General features: G+C 38.3%; 1 protein-coding gene across 2 annotated transcripts in view; it reads left to right on the plus strand.

The window, feature by feature from the left end:
* Positions 1-18,510, plus strand: part of DIAPH2 (diaphanous related formin 2) — a 474,990-nt gene that overhangs the window by 39,353 nt on the left and 417,127 nt on the right. For both annotated transcript variants that reach the window (XM_053473146.1, XM_053473147.1), the window contains 3 exons: positions 4,168-4,344; positions 8,534-8,638; positions 13,856-13,876. In XM_053473146.1, the coding sequence (XP_053329121.1) occupies positions 4,168-4,344; positions 8,534-8,638; positions 13,856-13,876 (303 nt within the window). The remainder of the gene's footprint in view (positions 1-4,167; positions 4,345-8,533; positions 8,639-13,855; positions 13,877-18,510) is intronic.

The following is an 18,510-nucleotide window of genomic DNA, read 5'->3' on the forward strand; positions in this document are numbered from 1 at the left end:
GCCACAGAATCTACAGCACTTTTGTTTCATGTAATATGAGGATATCGTTTTACATGCGACGGAATGATCATACACAATTATACTTCATGCCTTAATTACAACTGTAGGTTTCACTAATTCGCTTGTTTGTTTACTTATTTGCTTGATATACAGAATAACTTATAGGTGGTAAATATTTAATGAAAGGGATTGTATAATTGAAAATTCTAGCATTTGTAATAGTCTTATAATTTAATACTCTTGTTGCAGGGAGGGATTGGAGTTAATTAAATGCTCAAGGAGTCACTTACTAATAACGTGTATGAAATTAAATGTAACAGTAGAAGGACTGTACATAAAAGTGAACAGTGTAATAAACTTCAATTGTTTATATATATATATATATATATATATTATATATATATGGGATAAAAGAGAACCCAGACACTAATGCCGCCTGGGGCGAAGTTTGAAATGCCCCCCCCACCGACACCACTTCTCATTATCTACCCTTCCTCTCCCTACCATCTCATTATCTACCCTCCTTCCGTATTATCTACCCTCCCTCCCTATTATCTACCCTATCCCCCCCTTTGTACTTCACTTACCTTTCGGCAGTCCTACGGTGAGTCTCCCTGCTCTGCCGCGGTGCGCGCTGCTTTACTGCTGAGCCCCGGAAATGACGTCATAGTCTGGCACTCAGAGAGAGAGGGGCGCCGAGCGGGTACAACTTAATAAGCGAAAACCACTCACCGCCCCTCTCTCTCCACTTAAAAAAAAAAGGTGTTTGGGGCGGCAAAGTGCCGCCTCTTCAAAAGTGCCGTCTGGAGCAATTGCCCTATTCTGCTCCATGGTAGGGCTGGCCCTGGACATACCCATACAAACAATGACATAAACAGACACACATCAACATACCCAAAGACACATGCTCACCCACTAACACACCCAGACACACACACTAACACACCCATACACACAAAAAGAAAGTCACTTACCCTGCAAAGCCTCAGCTCGTATTTGATGCAGCAAGCAACTGTGCTACTCCCTCAGGTCACCCAATGGAACGATATGTGACCCCGCTCAAACCTGTCTCATTCTAGAAATTAGTGCGATAAAGAGCTAAGTTCTAACTGTGTTTCCCCCCCACCCCCGATCCACAAATGGAGCTTATTGCTGGTGGGCCTTCATTAAGAGAAGTTTCTCAGCAGATGGGTCATACTTTACCTTATCATTCTATACGGTTCCAAGGTTCTATTTTAAGTTCCTTTTTTATTTTTTTAGTTCCAAACAGCTTAAAATATATGACCGCGGTATCAGAACGTGTTCGGTTTAGTCGACATCCCTATTCTGACCAGAACACGCCTTTTACCAGGCATTGTAGGTTTTCTGATTCTGATGCAGCCTTTTATAATGCATTTTCTACATTGTCCCCAGTTAAAGGTGAGATGTAGTTATTCTAAAACACCCACAGATTGTAGAGATAGGTAGCAGTTTCTTAGCAACAGAAAAACAGTCCTATTAGCGAACATTTACTAATCAGTATTATTTTCATCCAGAATCTAGCCAATTTGTATTTTATGTCATTTTGTTGGATTATTATAATTATTTTGTGCTGTAAATTGTGTCCCTTGTTTATTAGGTGCCACTAATGATGTGCTGAACCTCCTACCTGCGTGATTTGCTGCAGATGAGGTTAATTCTTAAGACTTTTTAACATCACAGGTTCACTCTTATGCCGCAAAATTTCCCATTATAAATCCAATCTATTCATCTTGCAGTCCTGCTAAATTGTACAACTTCACATATACATGCTTCAGCTCAATTTGTGCGCAATTTATCACAGTAGATGATCACAATATACAATTGTGCTATAATTATATTTTTAAACCCTTAGAAACCCAGCACAATATTATGTAAAATATCAGGAAAACTGATGCTGGACGCTTTAATGCTGTGCAAGATCTGTGATAAATTTCAAGCTCAAGCACAAGTTTGTAGACATTCACATGTACTTGTTGGACATCTCATTGCAAAACCATGGGCATCAATATGGAGTTGCCCCCCTTTATGGCTATAAAAGAAGCCACTCTTCTGGGAAGGCTTTCCACAAGATTTCGGAGCGTTTGTGAGGTCATGCACTGGTGTTGGATGAGAAAGTCTGGCGATTAGCTCAACAATTCATCCCGAAGATGTCCACTTAAGGTCAGGGCTCTGTGCAGGTCACTCATGTTCCTCCACACCAAACGCATGCAACCATGTCTTTATGGTTCTTGCTTTGTCCGCTGGGGCACAGTCATGCTCGGACAGGAAAGGCCCTTCCTCAAACTGGTGCCACAAAGTTGGAAGCTTACAATTGTCTGAAATGTAGCATTAATATTATACTTTCCTGGAACAAAGGAGCGCAAACCCCGAAAAACAGCTCCAGACCATTATCCCCCCTCCACTGAACTTTACAGTAGGCACTATGCGTTTCATTAGGTGGTGTTCTCCTGACATCCACCCAACCCAGATTCATCCATCAGACTTCCAGATAGCAAAGCATGATCCATCACTCCAGAGAAGGTTTCCTCTACTCCAGAGTCCAGTGGTGGTGTGTTTTGTGACAAAGGGTAGCATGCTATGACAGCGCCATATTTAAAGTTACTGAGCTCTTCAGTATGACACGTTCTACTGCCGATGTTTGTTCACGGTGATGCCTGCCTACGTGGCTGGTTTTATACAACTGTCAATGTCAATGCATGTGGCTGAAGCACCTATGGGTGTCAACATACTTTTGGTCATGTAGTGTATTTTCAACGTATGAGGGTAGTGTTTTTATTGTTTAAAACTGAACTTTTTACAATGCTGAAGAAATTGAGCGAGATTAAAATATTTTACAATAATCATGAATGAAGACTCGCAGCCTAAGCAAAGCAGTTTGGGGGTTCCACAAATCAGTTTGCCTCGTAAATCTTATGTAAAAAATATGTATATTGTATTTTTTTAAATATCCCCATTGATACACACGATATGTATTACATTCCGAATCCTTTTTCTACTTTTAAAACTCGGTGGTGTCTTTTACTCCAAAATGTACGGCAGATAGCAATAAATTCATTACTGCAAGACGGATCAAGGTCACGCGTTTCTTTCACTGGCGGATTCTATGGATAGAGACTCACTTTGTGATTGTTAGCTTCTCGCTGACGCCTTAATTATCGCACCATTAGCATGTCATGATGTGTAACTCTTCCATACACTAATGAGTTTATTCTTTTTTCCATTACCGATAATGGGATAATGTAGCTTGGTGAAGGAGTGTTACATTTTAGCAATATTTAAAGCATACGCTGCATGTTTTCCCTGCAACCTCTCCATTTAGTAATAAAAAAGATCCACTTTTCATTTAGCAAGGAAACAATTCCTAAAATACCTTGATACCTAGGTACCTATATTAAATATTCCAAAATAGCATATAACAAAGCTGGTATTTGGGTTATATTAAAATCTTTTAGCGTAAATGAGCTGCAGTGCTCAGAATATGACCTCCTTCTGTATAAACTCCTGTTATATGACATCATACATTTTTTGGTGCTGTACTGTAGTTTACTTTTAAGGAAGTCATAACTGGGACATTATTTCTTCTTTGCTGCCTCTTTTAGTAAATCCATATGTATTACAGTATGTCTCCACAGTCTCAAATGATCATCAGAGTCGCCGTATAGAGACCTTTTGTAGGGGACATTGGTATGTTGCTGCTCTGAGAAGGGCTAAGGTATATTTACCCTCTCCTACTCCAACTCTGTACAACACAGTCTCTTACAACATTTCTCCAAGTGTCCTTCTTTTGGACCGATAGTCCCAATTTGGGAGGCCCCTCTTTCGTCCCTGATATCCTTCTTTTCTAAGAATGTTTTCTGGGTACAAGTGTAGCACAGTGTTCCACAACCATAAATGTCAAGATAAAATACATAGAAACAGCAGAAAATAGATTTGGAAATCAAATTGTACAAATTAAATACTGTTTTTTTTGGTTAATGACTCTTAACAACAATATCTCTTGACCAACACCCATGATTTTAGATCGAGTTAAAGGAAAAGTGCAATGCCACTTCCATCATGTCTATAAAATAACTTTATTGTAAAGGTTAGTAGACTTTTGATCCAGGGATGCAAGTTTTGTTATTTGTTTCCCTTTTATTTTTTTAGCGTGACAGGTTAACAAGTTTTCGGAAATCAGCTGTAAAGAAAGAAAAACCTCTTATCCAGCATCCCACTGATTCTCAAATGCCAGCGGCCGAATTCCCCGCTCCCCAGCAACTTTTTGATGAACGTTCATTGAATCTTTCGGAGAAGGAAATTATGGACCTCTTTGAGAAAATGATGGTGAGATTTCGAACTGTTGCTTTGTCGGATTTGCTTAAAAGACAAGCTATGTTCTTTACTAAATTGCCTCCGTAATACAATAATTGAGAGTTCTGTATTACCCTTAATAAGTCTGTAACAGTTCAACTCTTTGGTTCAAATACAAATGTAGTGTTAAAACTCTGACTTCTGCAACTTTGGGAAACAAATTTACAAATACAGTAAATACTTTTTCCAGCTCGTAGAACACATTCTATAGTTCTATAGCGTGGACATGGCGATAAATATGTATGCCTTCTTTAGCCTAATATATGACACAATACATATATATATATACCGTATTGGCTCGAATATAGGCCGCACTTTTTTCCCCCACTTTAAGTTTTTAAAGTGGGGGTGCGGCCTATATTCGGGCTCTAGCGCCCGACGCCCGGGACATGCAGTCCCGGGCGCCGGGCAGGCAGCGGGGTTAAGATACAGATCCCCCGCAGCGGTGCAGGGGACCTGCATCCTTCTCCCCGATACGCTCAGACAGCCTCCCCTGCCAGCACTTCCCACGGGGGGGGGGTGCCGGCACGGGAGGTTATCTAAGCGCTTTACCTCTGCCCACCCCCGACTTACCGGAGCAGACTCCCGGGTGTCTTGCGGGGCCGGCGGGAGACATTTACGCAATACGCGCATGCAACTTCCGGTACCGGTACCGGAAGTTGCATACGCGTATTGCGTAGATGTCCCTCGCCGGCCCCGCAAGACACCCGGGAGTCTGCTCCGGTAAGTCGAGGAGGGGGGGGCAGAGGAGGACAGCGGCAGCGTGTTGCGGGGAGGGAGGACAGCGGCAGCGTATCGCGGGGAGGGAGGACAGCGGCAGCGTATCGCGGGGAGGGAGGACAGCGGCAGCGTATCGCGGGGAGGGAGGACAGCGGCAGCATATCTCGGGGAGGGAGGACAGTGGCAGCATATCTCGGGGGGGGGACAGAGTGGCAACATGTTTTTTTTGGTGCTTTTTTAAAGAAAAAAAACTTTTTCTTTAAAAAAGCACCAAACTTTTAGGGTGCGGCCTATATACGGGGGCGGCCTATATCCGAGCCAATACGGTATATATATATATATATATATATATATATATATATATATATAGTCCTATGAAAAAGAAACCACCCTATTTGAATTCTATGGTTTTACATATGAGGACATAACAACAATCATCTGTTCCTAAGCAGGTCTGAAAATTAGGCAAATACAACCTCAGATTAACAACAACACATGGCATATTATACAGTGTCATGATTTATTCAACAAAAATAAAGCCAAAATGGAGAAGCCATGTGTGAAAAACTAGTACACCTTCTGATTCATTAGTCTGTAAAACCACCTTTAGCAGCAATAACTGCTATTCTTTTATTTACCCAATCCCTTTACAGAGGTAATTCTTCAATTAAATTTGGTTTTACTATTTTTTTTTAAGGGGCCTCCAGATTACAAGCTTGTAATCAAGTGGCACAAGGAAAAGACAAGGTTCAAAGGCTTTGTTTCCATAGCATCAGAAACAGCTACATAAATATACCTTTGTTTGATTCTGTAAATGTAAACCTGCTGAGATAAAGAATTTTCTTTGAATATTCACTTTAATTGGGTAAAATGGCTATTTAATATGCTTGGTAGCAGACAATTGTTTCTCGAGATCCTCAAACTTAAAGGTAAGACTATTGGTGAAATAAGGGGTTGATAGCTTTTTCTATTTTTTTTCATAGGTTTTTGCAGAATATATACTCTTTTTACTAAACTGCTGGTAAAATAATGACCAGGTGGCAACCCCAGAGTGCATGTATTCAAGAAATCAAAGTACAAATCAACATGAATGAAAAGCCTAATTTAAATAAATGGCCCTGGAGCCGTATCCACTTTTATTTCTTAAACAGAGAAATAGTCGGGAGTCTAAAAAAAAAATCTCTTGTAAAGCAGCTATTTAATGTACGGCCCGGAAAACATTACTAGGTAAAATCCTCTTGTTGCTATGGATTGCTAGTCATACATAAAATATGACAATTACGAGCAAAAATACTTTTTTACATTGCCTGTAAGCTTCAATATGCTAATAGGGTTTTTAATTAACTGAGTTCTTGGAAGATACAAGAAGGAGGTACTGAGAATCTGCTCTCTCTCAATTTGTAAGAATATTATTTTAATAAAAAGTAATCACTCATTTATATATTTGTAAAAAAAGTCAAAAATTGAAGCTTTTTGAAAAAAATGTTCTCAATAACTAGGATTTCCCATGCCGTCTATGTGTAGGAACGTCTACGGTGATAAATATAGGACATAGACACACTGTGTCTTCAAGGGGTTAATATTTTGCACATTTCTTAAATGTGCTGCTTCAAAAACTAAATTTAACATTAGAACATAACTCCTAATACTGTGAAAATTATGAACAAAATAAATATTTTGCATTGCTTGGCAGAATATAGTTTTCAACCACAAGACCTATGGTGTATGCGTTGAGGGACAGAAGCTTGAGAGAAGAACTAGGTAACAGTAACAGTACAGTAACAGTGTATCCTATAGATCAGTCCAGCTTTACTTTACTCCAATGAGAGATAAACGATACAAACTTAGAGGTTAACTCCTTGGCCTCATGGACCTCACTATGCATAAGAAGGTCAGACTCCAGTGAGCTTCTGCCGTGGCAAGAGCTTTGCTATCCCGAATAACAGCTAGATCAGTGTAATTTCTTCCGTCACCCATTGAATAATGCATTATAGAGGGCCAGCTGAGTCATTTTGTTGGAGATATTTGCCAGTGACGTCCTTTAATAAATAGCTGATTGAAGGAGATGAAACCATACATTTTCTGGCAACTCCTACCTTAGTGAATAAACCTCATAGTAGGTAAAATGGAATCATTTAAACCTTTTTTCTACCATGAATATCATTATACTCTTCTTGGATGAAAAAATCAGCACGATTGCCCGTTCCCCATTGTATCCGTCCCATACATGCAATGCATTCTCCGTGCTATAGCATTATCCTTATGAACAAAGACTCTAGGGAAAAATGGAATGTGACTACAGAGATTGGAGATGAGGCATCTGGCTCTATTTATTCCTCATGCCATTACAACTCGATGATTCGAAGGACAAATGAATGCATATTATTAATGCTGTAAATACGTTACCCATGTCTGTATCAATAAGTATATGCGGGAGGCCCCCTACAAGGCATGCTTAAAATACCCTACTGTGACTTTCCATTTGGGGAAGAATACAATAAGTAGATGAGGTTTATTACACTCAGCATTAAAAAAGAGCCATTATGTGATTAGGTTGGCGCTATCATTTCCAAAGCATTTTATGATGCTAAATGTTTGATCTTTGCTTTAGCGGTCGTATATTTATTCTGAATGCGTTGAATCATTTCCTATTAAGAAAGAACAAAAGGCATCGCTACATTTACACTGGATACTAATGCTGATGATTATTGTAAATAGGAAAAAAAAAAAGATAACAAATAAAAAATAATAATTTGAACTAAATTATAGTTAGCTGTTTTTTGCAACCTCTTTATTATAAGTATTTGAGTAGGTAGGATGAGGATTTACTACATGGTGGGAAGTTCAACAGAACAGTATTATGTTATCATATCTGACCCAATAAAAAAATTACAATAAAATTGTGAATTTTTTTTTTTTTTTTTGCATGATTAAACCTTTCAACCTCTAGTTTTTATGTTCTTTATTGGGGACGTCTTTCTCATAAAAGTAACTCCAGGATTTGCCCTTCTTAACCCCTTAAGGACAATGGGCGGTCCCTAAACCTATTGAAAACAATGCGTTTTGAGCCCGTACATGTAGGAGTTAATGGCTGAACATGCTAAAGACGGCAATCGGTGTTTTGTTAAAGCACTCTTACAAATGTTATTTAAACCATTATAAACACACTTTTTTTTTTATTATCTCTAATTACATGGATAGATTGTAGTATTATCATCTCTGCTGGTGGATACATAAACGGCATGTAAAAAAAAAAAAATAACACCAGCCATCCAACAGATGGTTAAACTCAACACAAGAAGTGATTTTTCTTCTTGTCATTGTTATTTATAAAAACACAGAAAACAAACTGATAATCAGGGTTAAGAGGTACTATATGTGTGCATAAACAATGTGAGATAGGTTGTCCAAGTGTCAGACGGCTCTGTTCTATGCTTTACAGGAAGATATGAATCTGAACGAGGAACGCAAAGCTCCTTTGCGGCAGAAAGACCTGGCGCGGAAACACGAGATGGTTGTCCAGTATATTTCTGCCACAGCTAAATCTGTAAGTAGCAAAATATGCCCCAGTAATAAAATCAACGCCTTATCTTCTGCACTTGTTGTTAAAATCTCTTTTTTGTCTTTCTTGAGTCTTTAACTGTGCCTCTAATGAAGCTCTTTCACGATAATGCATTCTAATACACCTTCAACTTTGAATAAACAAACTGTTTCATTAGAATTTAGCCGGCATCTCTGAGCGGCTCCATAATCTGAAACATGACACTCGCGCTACTTGAAACCAATAAGACTCCAAATCCACAGCTCTCGGCTAATCCGTGGGATTTTGCCGTCGAAATGCTACGGTTTATCAAACAAAGTAAGAAGAGTTTTGATGGTACCTTGGTAAATCAAAATGATGAAAGTAGCAGTATCTTGTCATCTTGCGCTATATTTAAAGCTCCACTTCATATGAGTCTTGAAAATGATCAGGCTACGGCGTAATTCTAAGTGAACTGCATTAAGCTTCTTGACTTGCTCTAATCTCTTGCAGTTGCCGTTCTGTTCCTTAAGAGATGCCCACCTTTCATGCCCTCAAACCTTTCAAAATGGTTTGTCGCTGGGAGTTAAGGGATTAGCTCCTATTTTCAGCTTGTAATACTTGGCCAAGATCTGGCTTTGATCTCTAGAATGACACAGAGGTGCAGAGAATACTGATCGTAGGGTCTAAGATTGGCTATGGTGGAATGTTGAAAGGAGAATCCAGGTTCTAAGAATTCTAAGCTTCTTGAGGAGCAGGTTAACATTGGGGACCTTTTAGAGGGCAGAATACCTCCACGCAGTAGTGAGTGTATTTAAAGGTTGGAGACATCTGTCTGTTCATCCAAAATGTAAGGGTCAATCGTGTCTAAGGTATTGTTTCTGGAAAGTAAAGGTTTGTTTTCTGGCCCATCATCTCTGTTGATTGTCTCTCAATCATTTTATATATAATGCAAAATATTGGACGAAGAGGGTTATGGTTGCACCTGATTGTGGGTCTCCAAGGAGATGACATACTAGTGATATACATTATTGAGATATGTGTGCAAGCCGTGTTAGTTTTGGAAGCTATGTAGTATGGGTACATCGGTTGTTGGTGAAATGTATGGTACAATGGTTTTGTATTTTACATAGCATATAGGTTTTAACCAATATGCCAATTAGAATCCAGCGGTGGTTGATTGGTTGCTTCAATGGCAATGGAGTGTAGGCTTTTTAAAGCTCTGATTGCTTCACATTGGGCACCTAAGAAAGCCCCTGGTGATACAGTAGGGACATCTATGGTGAAACCCTCGTCTGGCACATATTAATGTAGGCTTAGTTACTCTTCATCAGTCGGTCCAGATACATTATACAGGGTGCAGGGACTGATTAGGTGTATATGATTACCTAGGGTTATTTGATAGGAGGTTTTGACTAAGGTTTTAGGGTCTGTAGCTTTGTAGGTCTAGGAAGCAGCTACTGGGGTGAAATTTGGTCTCTGTATTACTGCCCTTCCCGTGCGAAGTTTAGAGAGAAATTCATTCTTTCCTGCTGTTATTAGGATGTATTTGTATCTATTTTTGAAACTTATTAAATGCTACATTTTATCTGGCAGTTACTTCATTAGTCAGGAGGTTTCAGCATTGCATGATGTTTGTCGGTTTCCAAGTGAAATCTTTTTTCTAATCATCCGTTTTTCTGTGTATTATGCAGTGTCTGCTGTACATTTTACTTTATATATATGCAGTAAATAAGCCTGGAAACAAGTGGAAAGCGTTCTTAAAAGCATTTCTGATTTAAATGAGCAATTCATGGTTGACCATAGCTGGTCTTTAAGCACACAGTGGGAATCGGCACACCTGCTGCTCGGTATAAATTTGTGGGCCTGAACAGATGTCAAACGAAAAAAAGATTATAAATAAGTTTGTTCTCATCAGTCTCACAAAAATCATATTATTAAGAAATGTGTGAAAGTTAAAGTAGTTTTTTTAAAAAAAATATGTATAGAAGTTTACTTTTTCCCCTGAAAAAATGTCAATTTCTGCATTTACAAACAGGCGCTTCACTAGAAAAAAAAAACCTTTTAGATGATGGAACGTGTACACGGTTTACAGCACCTGACAATTCATCTAAAGATATACTTCTTACCTGAGGCTGTATCTGCAGCCCTGCAGCTAAGGCAGCCCTCTTCATCCATGGTCCAATGATTCTTGATGCTGATTGGCTGTTTGAAGCAGCTAATCAGTGGCAGGAAAAGGCTCCCATTGAAATCAGTAGGAATGCTTTCCATGCAAGGTCCTGAACGCCTACAACATTACCTGAGCCAGCGATGTTGGATGGCCATGTTGGATGGCCATGTTGGATGACAATGTTGGATGACAATGTTGGATGGCGTGCAGGTCGATGTGTCCGGCATGGCAACTACCTGGGGGTGGGGAAAGCAGGAAATGCATATGGGGGGTCCCCATGCATTTATAAAAGCCAAAATTTAAAGGGGCCACAAAGCTATCATGTGCATTAAAGAAATCAGAATAAAGAGAAGTCAGGAGTAGCATATAAAATGCATATCATTTTTTTAGTAGAAAGTAACTAAAATAAAATAAAATACATTAAAGGAATTTTAAAAACTTCCAAAGCTTTACAGGGTTAATACTGTGCACTTGCACACACACACACACATTCACGCACACACATTCACGCACACACATATATATATATATATATATATATTATATATAATTAAACACTGATAACTCAATTTCTGTATTGAATTCTAAGCAGGGTAGGAGCTAAGAATCAGCAGAATTGTAGAAATCTGCTTTTTTAGTGACCACAGGCAAAAATATGTTTCAACAGATAACTGACTCTGTGCCCCGAGCATGAAGAATCTTCATTTTCATGAGTATTAGGTAATAGAAAAACGTTTATTGGAATAGCACGTTTAATCTTTTTTTTTTTCCCATTGGGGCACTAAAGTTACTTTAACCTTTTCAGTGCCCAAGGCGTGTTTCAATAAAGGAGTTAACCAATGAGCCATGTATATGTGCACTTTTAAGAAGAAGCAGCCATTTTTTTTTTTACCAGATAAGCAGGATTTTTTTATATTTTTGTTCCACTATTGTACCTACAGGCAAAACACAAGTAATTCTGTGAAACTTAGTCAGCATGCAGAACGCAGATAAAGTCGCATGAATAATAATGTGTTAATTAAATTAATTAGTTGCCATAATTGGAGCTTTTTAACTTAATGTGCCTATGTGTCTAATGGCTCAAATTGTCTCTTTTTCTGAGTTTTTTTTTATCTTTATGTATTTTGTTGCTTTATGGACCCCCCCAATATTTCAGTTGCCCGAATTGGGGCACATTTGTTAGGGGGGTGTTACTAGAAGAGGGAGTGGGCAGGGTTATGGGTGGAGTGGGATGGGCTTGGGGTGTGGTCAGCCACTCTTTTTAACCAGTGAGCCGCCAGGATGCGGTAGCGACGTCGGAGCTACAGTATTGAGATCTTACCCCAAAAGCTTCCTGGGCCAGTTATGGGAGATTAGAGGATTCCTGGGTGGACCCAAAAACAATTCTTTTTAATACGATTGGCATAAATCTTTATGACTATACAACCATGGAAACATATGAGCAAAGTCTGTTGAAACCCCCAAATAATCAGTTTAAGGTATTTCTTCATTATCCGAAGCGCTGCATCCATCTAATACATAGACTTTAATAGTAAAGATAGGTTTTAAGATGATTTGTTAATATTTCGCATAGGCTGGCTACAGGCTTACTGCGGTATCACTGATTATGGAGCTTTAAAGATTTCCAGTATTCAGCTGAGTTTATTAAATGCCGTATTTCAGATTATTTATAAAAAAGACAGAAAGTAAAATGAGATGAAGGCAAACCTCAGTAGTTACGGCTTATACAGTAGGAGCTTTTTAAATAAATTTGAGGATTAAAGGTCACTTGATGGGGGGCTTCCCTGCTGCTATGCCGCAATGAGGATGGTTTATAAAGTTGCTACAAATGCAAACAAAAAGGCACACAATCCAGTTGTCAACATGTCTTTTTAAACACCATAAAACCATAATTCCACATGAATTTGAAAACTACTATTGTTAACTAAGTTTGATTTTGCATAGTTTTTATGCAATTTTGAATTATTACGATATCACCCCTCCTTTTTTATTAGTACATTTAATGATTTTGCTGATTTGCATTTCATAGTAAAATTTGGTTGCTAATTTCGGAAAATATAACCGTTTATTTTTCCATATCGCCGCAGATCTAAGCTCCTCTGTATAACAAGCGTGTTTTAACCCAAGCCAAGCGCGACGTGAAATGTATGATTATGAGGTTTCAGAAATGTTCATCTATTTATTTTGGAGACATCTGGGGAAGTTGTCTTATTGTAAAAATTGAGGAAAGTAGATATCCAGAGATGGACCAAATATTCCATGCTGAACATTCATACAAGAATTCATTAAATCAATGACATCATTAAATCATTACAAAGCGGACGATAAACCAGATTTACAGAAACAGCTGCAAAACAATTCCAGCGGTCGCCTCTTTTCTCCTCTGCACTTTTTATCTTCGTTGTAATTTTTGTCCTAATATTCTCACAGTTTTCATTATCAGGCTTGTTCTTTGTTTCTCTTTTTGCCCCAGTTACTTCTTTTTACTGATCTGAATAATCCCCATTCTCGCATTCTGATTTCCTTATTTTACCCTTGTCTTCATTCTCTATGGTCCCCATGATCTTCCTTTCTGAAGTAACCTGTTTTCCGGTGTTTCTCTCCCACCCATGAAGTACAACCTTTCTCCTGTTTGGTAACTTTGTGTCTGCGATGAGGGGCATCGCTCATATGGCTATGGTCAACACTTCACCCTTCACCGTTAGTGGTTGCTTGCGAAACTTGCACATAGCTGGATGCAAAGTTCCAAGGCTCGGTGTCACGGATTGTGTAATACCATAACACTTTGGTGCAACCAGAACTCCAACAAGTTAGTTGTCATTTCCCAGGGTTATATAGATACAATACCCATTCTGCTGCATGCTTATTTCTAAATGTTAAGAGCCTTAAATAACACGTGTCCTCCTTTAGCCCTTTGTCTGTCTTGCTTTGAGTCTACACAGAATTTGGAATGTGATAGTATAGTCGTGCAGTAGTAGAAATTAACTAATTAGTGTCCTTGCTTGAATCTGCTACTAATTGTGGTGTATTTGTTTTTTCACATCCTAATCTCCGTGCTGACCTCCTGCATGCAGATAACTGGGAGTAAAGCCGCGGTGAGTACTAATATTTTCTATTCTATATGTATACATTGTATGGTATGGCTTCTGTTTCTTCTGATGGATGTGTCTGATCACACATGAAGGTTAGCCAAGCTGTTGTTGAACTACATTTTGAATCACCCCTTACCGGAAAGGCAGGGAGGACTAAAAAAAGAGACATTTAATTACAGTTGGGGTCCTAATGTAAAGGTTTATCTTAGTCGGTCAATTCTAGTTTTGTCAAACCCTTTGAATCCATGCTCCTCAAAAATTGTTGACACTATACAAATAAAATATAATAATAATAATATATTTTATTGCAGTTCAATGTATGACCACTAGGTGACAATACAGCCAAATCTCCAGGGAACACTTCTGTGCTCCATCTGTGGTTATTCCATGCAGTACGGTTAACTTTGGATGTGTTGGACAGAAAAGGCTTGCTTGCATTGTGGCATAAGCTGTGTACGCCAAATGTATTTGAGGCTCATTAACAGTGTTTAGTGAACCATAGTTAGGCGGCTGATTTAATTGTCACAATCTGCGTAAGTAATAGTTATATTCATAGAACATTTGGATGAACTTAATGTATGGGGTGGCTAGTATAATTGGTGTCATGATGGCCGCAATTAGAGAGGACTGGGCTGTTTTGTTGATGATCTGGAAGGATAAGGTGGAAAGGGTCACTGATGAAATAGAATATTTCCTCTCTCAGAATAGGGCATGCACTGTACACCCCGCTCTTGGGCATCAAAGTTTCAGTTTCTATGGCGAAGTAGAAGAGTTCTGTTAGAAATTAATGTTTTCGTTGTTACCTATACATATATTCACATTAGGTATGGGTGAAACATGTATTTTTGAACATGTGACATAATTGTCCAAGGTTCTTTCTCGAATGCTAGAATGTAACAGGAATGGTCCAACAAGGATTGACAATATCCAAACATGGTTCATATAACTATAATAATATAAAACTATACCCTAAGTGATATTGAGAAGGGGTATAAAATGCGTGTTTAGAAAGGCAAGGTCTCTTTCTCCTCCATCTTTTCAAGAAACTAAAGCCTACAGCACCAACATTATCTACATTAAGAAAACATGTAAGCACCTTTTCAATCTGAGTGTCCCTTGGGATCTTATATAAACTAGACTTCATTTCCAGTATACTATATTTGGGTCGACTTTGTTTAAAACGCCATGTAAAAGTGATAGGGATGGAGCCATTAATGTTAATATATCACTAAATACATTTCTAAATATAAAAACATCAATCCCAAACAAAGTTAAATAAATTATGTACCAAATAAATGTTTTAAAGTAAATGAATATTTTGAGAAATCTATATCATATAAACACTTTGGTTAGAAATGTTATAAAGCTTTTAGATCATAGACATCTTTAATGTTCTTTAAGTGAAAGAATATATATAATTTCAGCAATAGACATGCTATGTAATGCTCCCGAGTGAAAGGGTTAAGCGTCTTAGTCTGTAAAATGAATGATGTGTGGTTTATGCAATTCCAGTAAAATGTACTGTGAAAAACTAATTGTAGATAAGACAGAAACTGCTACTTGAAACGTGAAAACAGCTTGAAGAATTATATTTGTTTCTTACATTTTCCTCTAATGAAGAGGTAATTTGTTTTCATCTTTTTCTCTGAGTATTTTTGTACTTGTTTTATCTTCTTCTAGTATCCGATAATTCCCCCTCAAGTACGGATTTTGTATGTACCATTTTTAGGCTGCAGAGTGCTTCTTGCGTTCTGATCACCTTTCTCTCCTTATTTTTCTTTCCCAAGTGTTACAAAAGGTGCTCTTTCACTTAGAAAAAAACCCATTAATTGTGTACCCTGGCACATTAATCAAAATCCTTAAGCAAGTGTAGCCTCTTAAGACTTTCTGAGATGTCATTTAGGAAAAACAAGTCAGAAACTTTCTAAAGACCTGACATCTTTGATGGGACTAATCAATATTAATAATTACACCCAGAGTACTGTATCACCAGGTGCCAAGGTGGGAAACCTTCGTTAAGGGATGTAGATAGAGGCAAGTGGGATGAGGCAGCACTTACTTCGTGTTATCCCTTCATGATCTCCCTAACCACCAGATGATCCCCTTTGCCCACTTAAGGGGGGACTATGGGCCATCTCAGGGGGCAATGTCTAGAAATCGTGATTGTCCTATGGAAAATATGACTATTGGGCTCAATAATAGTGTGACAATAATGTGTAAAGACAAGTAATATGTTATTCTTCTAGACGTCTTACATAGTAACATAAGTAGCTATCAATAAGTGTCAAGTCCCACACCTCTAACCATACCCCCTAAAGCAAAAATAATGTCACATGCGTCCTTCTAACCACATTTTAGAACAAACGCACTTTTGTCCTACAACTATACAAGTTTTTCTTCTCTTAGCGAAGCTCCAAAGCCTTTATCTCAGAGCAGGGGTATTGAGGATTATCACATACGATCTGACAAGGATTGAGTTTGGCAGCGCTCCTTAGAATGATGTCACCAAGGGCGGAAAGTATTGAAAGAATGACAGGATTCTGTTGCCAGGGCAACACCAGAACCTCAATAAGCATTTCTATTTAGATTGTGTGTGATTAGGAGACCTGAGGAAGTGATTGAGATGACAGATCTGCTCCATTGTCTTATTTTAGCATGATATAGAACATATTTAATGAATTTTAAAGTGGATTTTCATCAGGTCTGCTGATTTGCCGATATCTGGGTTTAGGAAATCCAGGCGAAAAGCATTCTTTTGTGTGGTTGGACTACATAGCTGAAGATGGAGTGTGATTTAGAAATATATATATATACTTAGAAATGAATGTACATTAAGTAACATTTATATATATATATATATATATATATATATATATATATACATACATACAATGGTCACCATAGCAACTTATAGCATAACTATATTCTAAATTCAGTTATTAAAGCTACTTTTATTTTGTGTGTTCTGTTTATTTATTTTTTTGTGAAATAAATTTGAAGATATTTTTGATTTAAAACCAAATCTTTATTTGAATTTGATACCTTTTGATTCTTAAAGTGGCATAAAGTTTGGGTATCCCTTCTAGCTGGCTTCTTCAGATGGAAAGTCTACTAGAACCAATTACCTTCCACCAAAGGGAAGCAGTAACTTAAAAAGAGGGAAAATCATTTGATAAAAATGGCTTAAAAAAATCACGTGGATGATCAGAACATAAATCTAAGATAAAGTGAGTTTCTGCCGAGTAATGCTTATTTTAGTCTGTAAATACCTTTATCCTTGTGTATTTGGTATACTAAACTGGAGAACATAGTACTCCGGCAAGTGTCAGCTCCGCTTTAAATCGTTGTACTAACTTGTCTTGCTAACAGTTGGGGAGATCAGGAGTGAGTAGAAAGGTTGATGCATATACATGACATTGCAAGTAGTCATACCTGTGAACTGTCCCGGTTTCACCCGCAGTCTCTGATGTGAGGTGCTACATCCCCGGGTCTCAGGGCCACTCTGCTCTTTCTCCAGGACAAGGAAGCACTGTTTATCCATGCCCACTCCCAAGCAATTCAATGCTATCTGGGGCTAGTTCTGCCCTTATCGAATGACTAACAGTGCCCTTAGTGTGGCTAGTCACCAACCCCCTACCACCACCAAGCAACTACCTCAGAAGATGGAGACCTCCTGGTTGTCTGCCCTGTGAACTTCCCAAGTATGCAAGTAGTCTGAATCAAGTGGACTGCCTCTGGCACTGGAAGGGTTAAGTTATGATGCAACTGATGACCCTTATGTAGCAGCAAAGGGGACACATACCTTGCAGCTCCTCATGCGCAGAACGGTCTACTGAATCGGGCTTTTATTTTTTAAACTGAAGTTGGAAAGAGAGCATCTGCAATCCATTTATTCTGCTACCTAAACCCCGGAGTGCAGCCTATCTCCTAAAATCCAGTAGGGGGAGACAAACGCTTGGCTATCCTCTTAGTTTGAATCTCCCCATCGATTGCTTCCTTTTGTTTGATATATTGTTTTCATACGCCAATGTAATTTACATATTTATAGTTTTGTTCACAGTGCAGCGTGAATACTAAATATAAAACATTAACTTTGCTAAGGAGATAATGCTCATGAATTCAGCCTGTTGTTACATGACAACAGAAATATGGAATTCTGATGACATTAGTGGTTTCATTAAATGGTTATAAAATAGGAGATCGTACGGGAGGTGATAGCTTTGTTAAGATAATAGTTCTGACCTGGAAAAAAATCTGTCAGTTCTTCGAATGTGTAGACTCTTTGCTTAGTTTGCATATGGTTCATAGAATAATACAATGAAAACAATAATAATAATTATTATTATTTTTATTATTATTAATCTTTGCATTAATCTTTTGGGCTGAAAATAGTACATTGAGTGCCTTTTGAGAAAAAAAAATTGTGATTTTAAATTGATAAAAACCTAGACCATTATAGTCATCCTTAAAATTGGTCTTCATGGTTTATGAGTCACTATCTGACTTGGTTTAGGCAAAAAAAAAAAGGAGGTGCGCTAAGAGTTAAATTGTGGCAGGTGATTTAATACCCCCAGACCCCAGACCTCTTACTTGTAATGCAGGGATGCTGGCAACCAATTTGAGAGAGGTTTTATTTC

Source organism: Spea bombifrons, chromosome 8 (genome assembly GCF_027358695.1).
Source record: "Spea bombifrons isolate aSpeBom1 chromosome 8, aSpeBom1.2.pri, whole genome shotgun sequence".
Lineage (NCBI taxonomy): Eukaryota > Metazoa > Chordata > Amphibia > Anura > Pelobatidae > Spea > Spea bombifrons.